General features: G+C 40.3%; 1 protein-coding gene across 1 annotated transcript in view; it reads left to right on the top strand.

Moving 5' to 3' along the window:
* Nucleotides 1-14,256, top strand: part of tmem185 (transmembrane protein 185) — a 29,404-nt gene that overhangs the window by 1,264 nt on the left and 13,884 nt on the right. Inside the window, exons 2-5 of the mRNA XM_028816126.2 lie at nt 947-1,123; nt 3,945-4,152; nt 7,525-7,608; nt 10,620-10,796. Of these exons, the coding sequence (XP_028671959.1) occupies nt 947-1,123; nt 3,945-4,152; nt 7,525-7,608; nt 10,620-10,796 (646 nt within the window). The remainder of the gene's footprint in view (nt 1-946; nt 1,124-3,944; nt 4,153-7,524; nt 7,609-10,619; nt 10,797-14,256) is intronic.

Genomic DNA, 14,256 nt, shown 5'->3' with positions numbered 1-14,256 from the left:
TTGGATTGATAAGTATCATATTAATATATCTTCAAAGTGTAGTTATATGAAGACAAATCACTCTGACACCTTTTTCATTTCTGCATCAGTTCTAAAATATTTTAGAATGATATATTTTTACTTCTTTCTAGAATGACCAGAAAATCTTTTCTAGTTTGTTTGAATGTAGTTCCTTTTAATGTTTTTAAATCTGAAGATAAAATGATAGAAAATATAGGAAGCATGCTTTCCTTACTTGGTAAAAATCATATACACATGTCTAAATTTGAGAATGTTTTGTTCAGCTTTTCTCTATGGAGATTAAAATGTTAGAAACAGGATTCAGAAAAATTAATAAAAACACAAATGTAATAATAAATGAGGAAAGTCTTCGACTCTTTTCTTGACAGTTTTTAATGTTAGTCTCAAAATCCTTCCTTCCCTTAATGGTTTAAGTGTCGTGACGCCTGTATGTTTGTTTTCTATATTAATGGATACTTTGTATTTCTAATGTATTTTAATATTAATACAATAAAATGTATTGGAGGGGGGGCGTCATCTTGGGAAGTGGGGTTCATATGTTAGTTTTATGTGGTCAACACTGCTGCTTCACTATTTGGGATTTCCAGGTTTGAAAAGAATCCTGCGCATTCTGTAGATTTGTTACATTCTTTGGGTGCCTGCTTTGATTTCTTTTTGCTCTGGCGCCTCATCATCCTCCACACGTTAAAAAGGGGTACAAGTTAAGTTAGTTTGCAGTGATAAAGTATCTAATAAAAAATTGTGATTGGACTGAGCTCAATGTCCAGGTTTGGTTCCTTGGTACTTGAAGATGTTGAAATGCTGAAGTGAATGAGGAAGGATTGATAGCTGAAAGGACTGCAAATGTCTCCTTATTTAACAATGGCAGCACATATTTTTTTGTTTTGCTTGCCCATAAGTTCATTTTGTTTCTTCTACGTTTCAGTAAATTCCTCATCTATGCCTGCCTGCTACTCTTCTCCGTCTTGCTCTCCCTAAGGCTTGATGGGATCATCGAGTGGAGTTACTGGGCCGTCTTTGCACCAATATGGTTGTGGAAGCTGATGGTTATAGTTGGTGCCTCAGTGGGCACAGGTGTGTGGGCACGCAACCCCCAATACAGGTATGCTATAGGTAGCTAATATCTGTACCAAATCAACTTTTTTCAGTTAACTTAGAATTGAAATTACCCTCTTGTAGAATGCGATTAATCAAAATTTCACTGTGTGATTGAAATGTTTTAAAGTAAGAAGAGACATTTTGTCAAAACAGCAAACAAAAATAACAAGGTAGTGGAAGACAAAGCACACATTTAGTAGTTGGGTCATCCCAGTATTCACACTGTAGGTCTGTTCAATTAATTTAAGTCTTAAATAGGACAAGTAACATTTGCACGAATAGAGCTCTCTATGCATTTTCAAACCTATCTAAATTAAGGTGCACATTTACATGTAATGCACAAAAACACAAAATTGAGCATGAAATCATCATAAGGTATGTGAAAAATACACAACTTTTAATATTTACTTTGGATAAAAGACTTCAGCTATGCAAGTGCTTTATTTTGACCATATGGTCTAGGCTTTTGTTTAGTTCTTTTAAAACTGAAGGCTTCTTTTTTTAGTGATTTGCCTTATACAATAATTTGTATCAGAGCACCATAATGATGTATTTGGTGAACATTTTGTGGCTCTTGGAGACTTTTTTGTTAACTTTTTCTTGAGCTTAATTAAGGCCACATGATGATCAGAATCAATGGATTAGTAGGTCACAGTTACACCTTTTGGATGCTTCGCACATCTAGCTGGTATATATGTTACTGGCAATGTATGAAACGCGGGTATTGTATAGAATGGCTAGCCAATATATAGACTGCCTGGCGTTTTTGGGCAAAGTATGAAATATCCAAATTATTTTAATATTATATATACTTTCCCTAGTCATTGTATGTAATACCTAGGCATTATATAGAATGACAAATGCTATGTAGGCAAAGTATTAAAAAAGAGTCATGAAAAGGCTTTGATTAAAAATACGTATATGAAAAGAAAGATATACAAAATAAAGTATAGGCCTTTCTTATTGAGGAAAACAAGAGAAAGTAAAATATGAACTTACTTGTTGCAACAAGGAAGGAAAGAGGTTTATTTTAAATTGCACTTAGTTCCGAACAAAAACTAAAATGCAAATGGGGAATTCTACATCTGAGGCGAGCGTTAGGAAGTCATGTGACATTTGAAACGTCATTAACAGGAGTATTTTATACTTTGCCGGTTTGTCTTTTGGCATTGCATAGAATGTCTAGGAAATGTGTGACAAATTAATCGTCTCATACTTTGACGTCCAATTTTCGGCGTTCTATATATTACCTAAGCATTCTATACAATGCCTGCTTTTCATAGATTGCCGGTAACATATAGACAAAGACACCTTTTGAATAAAACCTAAAAAGCACGTAACGTACTACGATCACCATGTCAGCCTGTCTGTCTGTCCTCCTGAAGCAACTTGCATCCCAGTGGACCAATTTTGTTGAAAATTCAGTTTGGAGCACTTTTATTCTTCCAGGAAATTTGCCACAAACTTCATTTTTCAATTAAACATCTTAGAACACAGCAGGCTCTTCAAATCTTTTAAATTTCAAAATCAGCCATTGAAAAGCATGGGAGAATTTATAAGCTCATGTGTTTTAAAACAGAGAAGCATTCTGTGCAACTTCAATTGCAGATTAGTTTCCATCCATTATCCAACCCACTATATCGTAACTACAGGGTCACGGGGGTCTGCTGGAGCCAATCCCAGCCAACACAGGGCGTAAGGCAGGAACAAACCAACCCACCGCAGGACACACACACACACACACTAGGGACAATTCAGAATCGCCAGTGCACCTAACCAGCATGACTTTGGGAGGAAACCAGAGTACCTGGAGGAAACCCACGCTGGCACAGAGAGAACATACAAACTCCACACAGGGAGAGATCACTTCCAATTTGTTTTATTTTGTGTTTTTGACACTTTAACTCCTCTGACAGTGTCTCCTAACCACAAAACAGATCTCAGATACAAGCTAGTTAAACGCAGGGAGAGATGTACATGCACAAGCTGCGACTCGGGTACACCCGCTCAGTTCTCCTAAGTAGGTTAACAGTATCTAAACCCCAAAAGTAAAAACTTTAACTTAACCACCTATCTAGAATTGAACAGAAAGGGAACGGAATTATGTAAGCATCCCCCTGTAAGCATGAATCATGCAAATATGTACACAGTATTTACAATATGTGGCACTCTAAACAACATCGAGGCTGCATTTTCTGGACATTATAAAGACTCAGCATTTTTTTTTTCTGACACTATATCATCATACCGACCCTTTGACCATGGGGAAGGTGCTATATTAATAACATTATTATTTTTATGTTTATTATTGTTACTGGAATATTTAATAAATATAAATATAATAACTGACTGTATGAAGAAACAAAAAATAAAGTTCCAACTTTCAAATCAGTCAACTAAGTCCCTGAATGTTTTGCCATGTGTACATTTTGTAACTTCTTTCAGATCTGATAGTGTAGACTGCCGTAAATTGAACGGTTAATTCAGTACTTTCATTGTAACTTAATAAAGATATATCATGCTTAACTAATGACATTATAGCAGAGATTCACTTCATTCCACTTAGCTGAAAAATTGCTTTCAATGTTTTAATGAACTTAATTACTGTATACCATCTTATGGCCTTTGTTTCTTAATGGTGCATAAGAGCGCTGGAAACAATTGTGACTTGAGCAAGTTGCTTAAGCAAAGTGGAGTTCTAGCTGTAAACTTAAACTTTCAAATGTGTATTTTTTCCTCTTGTTAAATATATTGATTTAACTTTGATTGCACAGTGGAGGTGTGTAAAGAGAATATCTCAATTATTTTCCCCTTCTTCTTGACAGAGCTGAAGGAGAAACATCTGTGGAATTTAAAGCTATGCTTATTGCAGTTGGAATTCACTTGCTGCTGTTAATGTTTGAAGTTCTGGTCTGCGACAGGATTGAGCGAGGCAGTCATTTCTGGCTGCTGGTTTTCATGCCTCTCTTCTTTGTGTCACCAGTATCTGTGGCTGCTTGCGTATGGGGATTCAGGCATGATCGTTCACTGGAGGTTGGTCACAGTAGTAGTGATTTATAATTTTTGACATGTACATTTTGCTTTGCAGTAATTAGAATAATACTTCCTAGATCTGTGTGGTAGGACCTTCAAATTAGCTGATAATTCGGGTTCAAATGGTCATATTAAAAACATGTTTTTCAGATATATTTGAGCTTAGGTTACAAATTTGGGTAGCTATGTGTGCTTTCTTGTGTTAAGTATATTACACTAGCAAGGATGACATTAATGTGCTTTTATTGGCTTTTGTGTATCAGGTTATGGTCCTGATGTGCAAAATATTTTGAAAATTATTTGTGCTCATTGCAGACATAAATTCCATACTAATTAACTGCAGGATAATCCGTCCTTTTTAAAATATGCACACACATAGACTGAGGAGCCAAAACATTATGACAGCTCCCATATGAAGTAAAGATGTTGACTATTTCATAACACACCTTAGGTCAAGGATATATTACATGGTAAGCGGACATTAGGTACTTGCAGTTAATGGGTTGAATACAGGATATGTGGACAGGTGTAAAGACCTGAATGACTTTGGTAAGGGCCAAATCATGGTCAGAGCATTTCTGAAACAGCAAGGCTTGTGAGATGTTCATGGTCAGCCGTGGTGAGTAACTAGCAACTATGGGGTTGAAGAGTGTACTGTGAAACCACTAACCGCCAATGGAGTGTTGGGTGGCCAAGATTCAAAAAAGGCTATCCTGTCTGGTACAAACCAACAGAAGGGCTGCTGTGGCACAGTTTGCAGATAATTTTACTAAGGTTACAGGGAAAGAGTCATGACACACAGCACATTCAACCCCGCTGCATATGGAATTGTGTAGGCACAGGCCAGTCAGAGTGCTCATGGTAATCCATTGTTGAAAGCACTTGAGCATCAGTATTAGTCTTTGGATTAATGGAAGAAGGCTACTTGGTCCAATGAATTCTGTTTTTTGTTGCATCATGTGGCCAGCCAGGTGCGATGGCACCAGGATGCACCATGGGAAGAAGACAAGAAAATGGAAGGAGTGTGATGCTGGGAAATGAGTGCAGGCATTCATGTGGACATTAACATGTGCTTAGTAAGCTAAACACATGACTCTGTCAGTCTGTTTTTTATTTTTTTGTAAAAGCCTCACTGCATGTTTGAAATTTACTTGCAGATTCTCTATAATAATCATGTTTGAGGACTGAGAACGCCATTCCAAACCTTACTAATAAGAACTGACTCTAATTGGGCTATATTTTGCTAGCTGTATTGGATGTATAGTGCAGGCCACCTGTGTGATGTAGTGCTGATTGTTAGATTTGGTGTCTTATGTATTTAAGAGAGCGGTGCATTTTTGGAAGAGCATGAGTTTTCATTTTGGACAGAATAGGAGTGTTGGAACGAGAGGCAATAAGTCTTAAGATCAAAATAAATTGATAACAGTGAAAGGGAAAGCCCCAGCTCATCAAAGAAGAAATTCTGAGATAAAATTTGGATACTTCAGTACTTGTCAGAGGTAGGAGAAATTTTGAGCCTTATCATTTTCTAAAGATAAAAGAGCAAAACAGATGGAAAAGAAAGGGGCATCATCAATGAAGTTGGGTAGCTGACAGACATAACTTCAGGCCAAACAAGATCTGATAACTGTTTTTTTTTCCAGGATGTTCTTCTCTAGTAATAACAGTTTATACTCCTTAAGTGAGTATTTTAGTAAGTAGTTTAACCTCTTGTTTTTTGTCAGTGATAGCGATCTGTAACTTAAGCATGTCAAGAGATCCTTATTTCTGATGTAATAGTGAAATAACTTCTTTATTTTATGCTGGATTTTTAATGGGATTGTGAGACAGGAGAAAAGCGGATAGCCTCCCTTCAGAGTTTCTTATAGCTCTGAGGGTAATAATGGGCCATCCAAGCCTCTTGTGACAGCTTTGAGGTTGTTTGGGCTCAGCAGGGGTTAAGGGTTCTGAAGATAAAGAAGTATTAACATTGCAGAATTCATTAATTTTATTGGAGTCTATAGATAAAATGCTGGTTTTGAGTTTCAGTGTACAGATGGAATGTGGAAGGATTTCATTTTTGCAGAATCCCTGAGCAAGAATCTGCCATAGACATATAGTGTGAGCATAGTAAATCAGAACATATATAACAAAACATGCTTGCTTATAATGTTGTAGTTTTAATGTCTGCTCTGTAATTTCTTTCTTTTTTTGGAGTCAGCCAGGTGGGACATAAAAGCTGCTAAAAAATCTGACAAAAGTATTGACACCCTGCCCACATATATGCAGGACCGTGGGTGTGATTTGGAAAACAGTGGGAATTTAGGTCACTGAAGTGACAGCTGGCCACGGTATTGATAGTTCTCCAGCAGAGTAGTACTTGAGTGCCATCTGGAGGTTTGAGTTATTTGCTGCAAGACCTTGGCAACAGCCAGTGTTAACTAAGAAAGGTAACAAGATTAAGACGGGCATCTGTCATGTGACAAAAACATGTGAAGTAACAGTAATTTCAGCTTATGTCTGTTTTCTGAGAGATTTTAAAGATAGAAACTACCCACTACATTTAAATGATGCATATTTTATATAGTACCAAAGTGGATGGGTATGGGCACTTAATCAATAAGACCCTTAGTGTCTGTGACTAGAATAAGGCAGTGATTTTGGAAATCAATTAATATTTCCTGCAAGTTCATAATAAAGGTCCGTTTGGAAGGAGATCGGTAACATGATAACAAATACAAGTTTATAGTTAACCGTTGCAGACAGTAAAAGTCAGAAACCTCCCGAAAACTCCTCTCCTGAGTCAAGGAATGTAATTTGAAGTTTGGAACACTGATATTGATGTGCCATATTTTTGGACCCGGTGTTTGCTTTAATTAAGCAGGGTTTTTTTTTGTGCTAGTATAGAAACACAAAGAAGGAAATGTCTTTAATCATAAACCCTGAACGTTTGACAAGGCAGCCACAAGATGAGCCATAATCAAAGATGGAGATACAAAGTGAAAGCCAAAATCTGTGAAAGGACTGAGTTGTGGCCCCACAATAATAGCCCAGTAGGAAGAACAAGTTTAAATGTCTAATTGGGTCAGAATTGCTCTTTCTTTATTGATACTTGTGTAGCTCTGGTTTCTGGAAAAAATAGTTGACTGTTTTAAACATTGTGGATTTAAAAATCGTCATCAACCCAAGCAAGACTGGTTTTGTTATGATAGTCAGCAAGGTATGCTTAAATAATTTAATTCTAAAGAAAATTGTTTTAAAAAAAAATGTCTATAAAAATGTGAATTGTAGAGTGAAGCTTTGTTTTAGAGTGCTTTGAGTAGTGAGAAAAGTGCTATATAAATGTAAAGAATTATTATTATTATTATTACATCAAGAATTTTTTTTCCCCAGCTGGAAATCCTTTGCTCTGTAAATATCCTTCAGTTTATATTTATTGCACTACGACTGGACAAGATTATCAGTTGGCCCTGGCTGGTAAATATGATTTTTAGTATATTATTATTATTGTTATTGTCATTATTATATGTTTCTAATTATTTGTCCAACTGAATCAGGAGAGCTGTTTTTTCTAGAAGCAGTAATGGAAAATTACTTAAGGCTCACTCTATATGCACAACCAAAAAATGGAGGTAGGAATTATGTGATGGAGCGAGAGAGACTAATTCATTTCAGTTTCTTCAGTAACATTTGTGCCACTGCTGCAAACTTCCATAAAGGTTAAATGGTAAGTGCAGTAGATGGGTTTCAGTACACTTTCCATTTTTCAGCCTTTCCCTTTAATTGTTTTGCATTAGTTCACATAAGTATACATCAAGCAGATCTCTTTAATGATATTCAATGTAATGAACAAGGTCTTCCTAACTGGCCTTCTCCTCATATAATATTAGGTGAGACAGAAACCTTTGGTACAGGAAGCACAAAACCTTACAGTTAGATTCTCAGACGGTGAATGATAGCCTAGACTGAATGCATTCTCCCTCGATGCCAGTTCTGTACATACATTTCCCTTTACCTAGACTGATTAAATATACCTTGAACTAGACCCTATTTTTCAGAGGCATACTATACTTCTGTATTTATATACTTGTCTGCCTCAGACAAAAGTTTTGACTATGTCCTGTAGTTGAACTATCCTGTGCTACACTTTTTCCATACCTTTCAGACAGCTCAGTGATCCTCCATTCATCTATCCATCTATTTTCCAAACCCACTTATTCAGAACATGGTTGCAGGGAAGCTGGAGCTTATCCCAGCAAGCACTGGGCGCTAGGCAGGAACAATTCCTGAACAGGGCACCAGTGTATTGTAGGGTTAATACAAACGCACACCAGAGGCAATTTAACATTGCCAGTCCACCTACCCTGCATGCCTTTGGACTATGGGAGGAAATCGGAGCACCTGGGGGAAACCCACTTTGATACAGAGCGAACAAGCAAACTGCAGGACATGAACCCTGGTGTCCTTGTTGAGTGGCATTTGCACTGCCTCAGTGACCATGCGCACCTTATATTGCTCACACATAACCAGCTCTCTGTGATACAATGGGAAAGTGATGTCGACCTCTTAAAGTCATGGTTATCAGTAAACAAACTCCACTCTACTTTAGATACATCAGCTATGTTCACACTGTAGTTAAGTGGGGTTTTTTTGTTTACATTTTATATTAACAAGCAACCTAAACTGATGTGCCCTGCTTGCAGTATGCCGGGTGGCCGTGGCTATTACCTGGCTGGGACACCAACAGAATGGAAGGACTGGAGGAGAGAATATCAATTAGGCAATACCTCCCCTGGGATGCTAGAGGGCAGCCCTCATGGGTGGGCTGTGGCACCATGGATACCCGCAGGGCACTCTGGGAGCTGGAGTTTGGTACATTCCTGCTGCGTTCTGTGGGGGCTGCCAGGGGGAGCTGCAGAGCCCTATAATGGACTTCTACCACACCTGGGAGTAATTCCAGGTAATCTTGATGAGCCACTTGGAATACTCCCAGGACCTATAAAAGGAGCCAGTCACCATCACTGAATGGCCTGAGTCGGGAGCAAGTGGACGAAGCTCGTGACGAGGAGTGGAGGCGAAAGGACTGTGCTGTATTTTGGGGAAACAAAGAAGAAATGCTTCCCCGACTGTAAATAAATCGTGTGCTGTGTGGTGAAACTTGGGTCCTGCCCGTCTGTGTCAGGTTAGGGTGGCTGTACGTGCCCCGGGCTTCACAGCACAAAATGAATAACAATATTCGTAAGGCAGATACCACTTAACAGACCACCTCTAATAACAGCATACTGAGTAATGTGGTACCTCACTACATTTCTAGTGCAGGATGTCTGTGAATTCATCAGCTCATGACGGTAAGAAAAAGAAAACAAAAAATGATCACAGCGTTTCTGAGTGTAGTCAGTTTGCTGTATTTCTACACTGAAACCCGTGGACATGAAAAGGAGCTTTTAAAAGTGAGATGTGGATGTTTTGGATAGAAAACAGTGGTTTGACATTTTCCAAATTTCAAGAATGGCATTCAGTTGCCTATAAAAATATCTATCAGAAAGGCATTCTCTGAAAAATATTTGCTTGAAGCACCCATTTTTATCAGGCAATGCTTATTAAGTTGGTCACCTCACTTTCTTTCCATTGGCATGCTGCATTTGTACTGTAATTCATCGTTACTTTCAATGCAGGAATGTGATGATAGTTGGGGAGTATAAATTTCCATGCAGTTCCATTCTAAGCACTCAAGAACAGGTCACATTCCAATTGCATATGTGTACATTGGGTTTAGTACCACATGTAAAAGTGGTCTAAATCCAATTTGAAAAGTCACGATTTCTTGTTTTTATTCCAAATTTGTGGCACGTATAATTGAAAAAATTAGAATTAAGCTGCAGTGTAGCGGTTGACTATACTCTGGTCCATTCTTACTCTCTCTTGTTTGGTGTGAAATGGGACTATGAATGTGAATGTTAAATGAAACAATTGCTTTATAACAATGTTTGATTTACTGAATCATAATAGGCATTATGGCGGCACGGTGGCGCAGTGGGTAGTGCTGCTGCCTCGCAGTTGGGAGATCTGGGGACCTGGGTTCGCTTCCCGGGTCCTCCCTGCGTGGAGTTTGCATGTTCTCCCCGTGTCTGCGTGGGTTTCCTCCGGGCGCTCCAATTTCCTCCCACAGTCCAAAGACATGCAGGTTAGGTGGATTGACGATTCTAAATTGGCCCTAGTGTGTGCTTGGTGTGTGGGTGTATTTGTGTGTGTCCTGTGGTGGGTTGGCACCCTGCCCAGGATTGTTTCCTGCCTTGTGCCCTGTGTTGGCTGGGATTGGCTCCAGCAGACCCCCGTGACCCTGTGTTCGGATTCAGCGGGTTGGAAAATGGATGGATGGATGGATAATAGGCATTATTATTGATACTTTAAAATCAATGAAGGGAAGAGTTATCGTAATCATATAGCATGGCCTTTTTTTTTTTAACGGTATATTCACTATTTTCCAGGTTGTTTGTGTTCCTCTGTGGATCCTTATGTCATTCCTTTGCCTTGTTGTACTGTACTACATAGTGTGGTCAGTACTGTTTCTTCGTTCCATGGATGTCATAGCTGAACAGAGAAGAACTCATATAACGATGGCAATTAGCTGGATGGCAATTGTGGTGCCGTTATTAACATTTGAGGTATGGTTTTACTTGCATTAATAAATTCTCCAGTAATTCATGTAACTTTTATTTTGATATGTGTTTATTTTTTTATTTAGCTTTTTCTAGCTACAGGTTTCACAAATTTACAATAAAAAAGCACAAAAAGTTCTGTCTCTAAACTCCAGAGATGGATTCACATTATATCCGTTTAACTAAGTGGAGTTTCTTTCTACGTGATTAAGGCTGTGCAGATTAGAATCATTTGCAGTTGTGAACTGGTCTAGATAGATAGATAGATACTTTATTAATCCCAATGGGAAATTCACATTATCCAGCAGCAGTATACTGATACAATAAATAATATTAAATTAAAGATTGATAATAATAATAATAATGCAGGTGAAAAACACACAATAACTTTGTACAATGTTAAATGTTAACGTTTACCCCCCCGGGTGGAATTGAAGAGTCGCATAGTTTGAGGGAGGAACGATCTCCTCAATCTGTCAGTGGAGCAGGACAGTGGCAGCAGTCTGTCGCTGAAGCTTGCTCTTCTGTCTGGAGATGATACTATTTAGTGGATGCAGTGGATTCTCCATAATTGATAGGAGCCTGCTGAGCGCCCTTCGCTCTGCCACAGATGTTAAACTGTCCTGCTCCATGCCAACAATAGAGCCTGCCTTCCTCACCAGTTTGTCCAGGCGTGAGGCGTCTTTCTTCTTAATGCTGCTTCCCCAGCACACCACCGCATAGAAGAGGGCGCTCGCCACAACTGTCTGATAGAACATCTGCAGCATCTTATTGCAGATGTTGAAGGACACCAGCCTTCTAAGGAAGTATAACTGGCTCTGTCCTTTCTTGCACTGAGCATCAGTATTGGCAGTCCAGTCTAATTTATCATCCAGCTGCACTCCCAGGTATTTATAGGTCTGCACCATCTGCACACAGTCACCTTTGATGATCACAGGGTCCATGAGGGGTCTAAAATCCACCACCTGCTCCTTGGTTTTGCTGGTGTTCAGTTGTAGGTGGTTTGAGTCGCACCATTTAACAAAGTCATTGATTAGGTCCCTATACTCCTCCTCCAGCCCATTCCTGATGCAGCCCACGATAGCAGTGTCATCAGCAAACTTTTGCACGTGGCAGGACTCCGAGTTGTATTGGAAGTCCGATGTATATAGGCTGAACAGGACCAGAGAAAGTACAGTCCCCTCCTGTGTTGCTGACCACAATGTCAGACGTGCAGTTCCCAAGATGCACATACTGAGGTCTGTCTTTAAGATAGTCCACGATCCATGCCACTAGGTATGAATCTACTCCCATCTCTGTCAGCTTGTCCCTAAGCAGCAGAGGTTGGATTGTGTTGAAGGCACTAGAGAAGTCTAGAAACATAATTCTTACAGCACCACTGCCTCTGTCCAAGTGAGAGAGGGATCGGTGTAGCATATGGATGATGGCATCCTCCACTCACACCTTCTCCTGATATGCAAACTGCAGAGGGTCAAGAGTGTGTTGAACCTGTGGCCTAAGGTGGTGAAGCAGCAGCCTCTCCATGGTCTTCATCACATGTGATGTCAGAGCAACAGGCCAAAAGTCATTCAGCTCAATAGGACATGATACCTTTGGGACTGGGGTGATGCAAGATGTTTTCCAAAGCCTCGGGACTCTCCCCTGTTCCAGGCTCAGGTTGAAGATGTGCTGTAGAGGACCCCCCAGCTCCAATGCACAGACCTTCAGCAGTCGTGGCGATACTCCATCTGGACCTGCTGCTTTGCTGGCAGGAAGTCTCCTCGGCTCTTTGCTCACCTGCGCTGTTGTAATTATGGGTGGGGATGTCTCTCCTCTGCTGGTATCAGCAGAAGGATGTGTGGAGGGTGCAGTACTCCGAGGTGAGAGTGAGAGTGGGTTAGGGTGGTCAAACCTGTTAAAGAAGTTGTTCATTTGGTTTGCTCTCTTCACATCTCTCTCGATGGTGGTACCCCGCTTTGAGCTGCAGCCAGTGATGATCTTCATCCCATCCCACACTTCCTTCATGCTGTTATTCTGCAACTTCTGCTCCAGCTTTCTCTTGTACTGCTCCTGAGCTGGACTCGGAGTTCCTTCTGCACGTGCTTGAGCTCATGCTGATCACCGTCTTTAAAAGCCCTTTTCTTCTGGTTCAAAAGGCCCTTGGTGTCACTTTGAATCCATGGCTTGTTGTTAGCATAGCAGCGTACAGTTCTTACTGGAACTACAATGTCCGTACAGAAGTTGATGTAGTCAGTAGTGCAGTCAACAACCTCCTCAATGTTCTCACAATGTGATCCCTGCTGGATATCCCAGTCTGTATTTCCAAAACATTCTCTCAGAGTATTCTCAGCCTCCGGGGTCCACTTCCTGAATGATCGTGTGGTTGCAGGTAGGACCCTCACTTTTGGTTTGTAGTGAGGCTGAAGCAGAACCAGGTTATGATCTGCTTTCCCAAGTGCAGGCAGCGGGGTGGCGCTGTATGCGTCTTTAACGTTTGCATACAGTAAATCAATAGTCTTAAATCCCCGGGTGTTACAGTCCACATACTGCGAGAAGGCAGGTAATGTTTTGTCCAGCGTCACATGGTTAAAGTCTCCAGTGATTAGCACAAGCGCCTCAGGGTGCTGCGTTTCTAACTTAGCAACAGCAGAATGGATGATGTCACTCGCTGTCTCCACATCTGCCCGAGGAGGAATGTATACAATAACAACAATGATGTGTCCAAACTCTCTGGGCAAGTAATAGGGACGCAAACCTACGGCCAACAGTTCAATGTCCCTGCAACAAGTGGAGATTTTGACGTTAACATGTCCAGAGTTACACCATCGTGTATTAACATCGAGAGCGAGTCCTCCTCCTTTGTGCTTCCCGCAGGTACTTGCGTCTCTGTCCACTCTAACTGTGCTAAACCCGGGTAGCTCCACGTTAGCATCTGGGATGGTGTTAGTTAACCACGTTTCGCAAAAACGCAACAAACTGCATTCTCTGTAGGTTCTGACATTTTTCACCAGCGCAGCCAGTTCGTCGATCTTATTTGAGATTGAGTTCACATTTCCCAGAATCACAGAAGGTACCGAAGGCTTAAAACGCCACTTTCTCGCAAGCCGCTTCATTTTTAGCTTAGTGCCAGCTCTGCTGCCACGATACTGCCTTCTTACCTTGTCGGGTAAATAGGGAACCACACCGGCACTGGCATTTGTTCTCAGCTCTCGAAGAGGAGTACTTGAATAGATGAGTCTCGGCGTGTAAAAATCCATGCACACGTTGTAAAAGTAAGTGTGTCCAGTGAACCAGGTCCTCTGTGATTGTGGTATTTATAGGTGTGTGCATCCTGAAGTTGTCTGGTGCCTTGTCTAAGGGTTTTAAGTTCTTGCAGTGATGGTACCAACCAGGTACCCTGTATTAAAATAAGTAATTTCAGGTAATGAATAGGTAAGTGGGTGGGTGGATGGAATCTAGGTTCCTGTTGGGTGCAAGATTTAAAACA

This window comes from Erpetoichthys calabaricus, chromosome 12 (assembly GCF_900747795.2).
Source record: "Erpetoichthys calabaricus chromosome 12, fErpCal1.3, whole genome shotgun sequence".
Taxonomy (NCBI): domain Eukaryota; kingdom Metazoa; phylum Chordata; class Cladistia; order Polypteriformes; family Polypteridae; genus Erpetoichthys; species Erpetoichthys calabaricus.
This window is presented reverse-complemented; position numbering and strand designations above follow the sequence as displayed.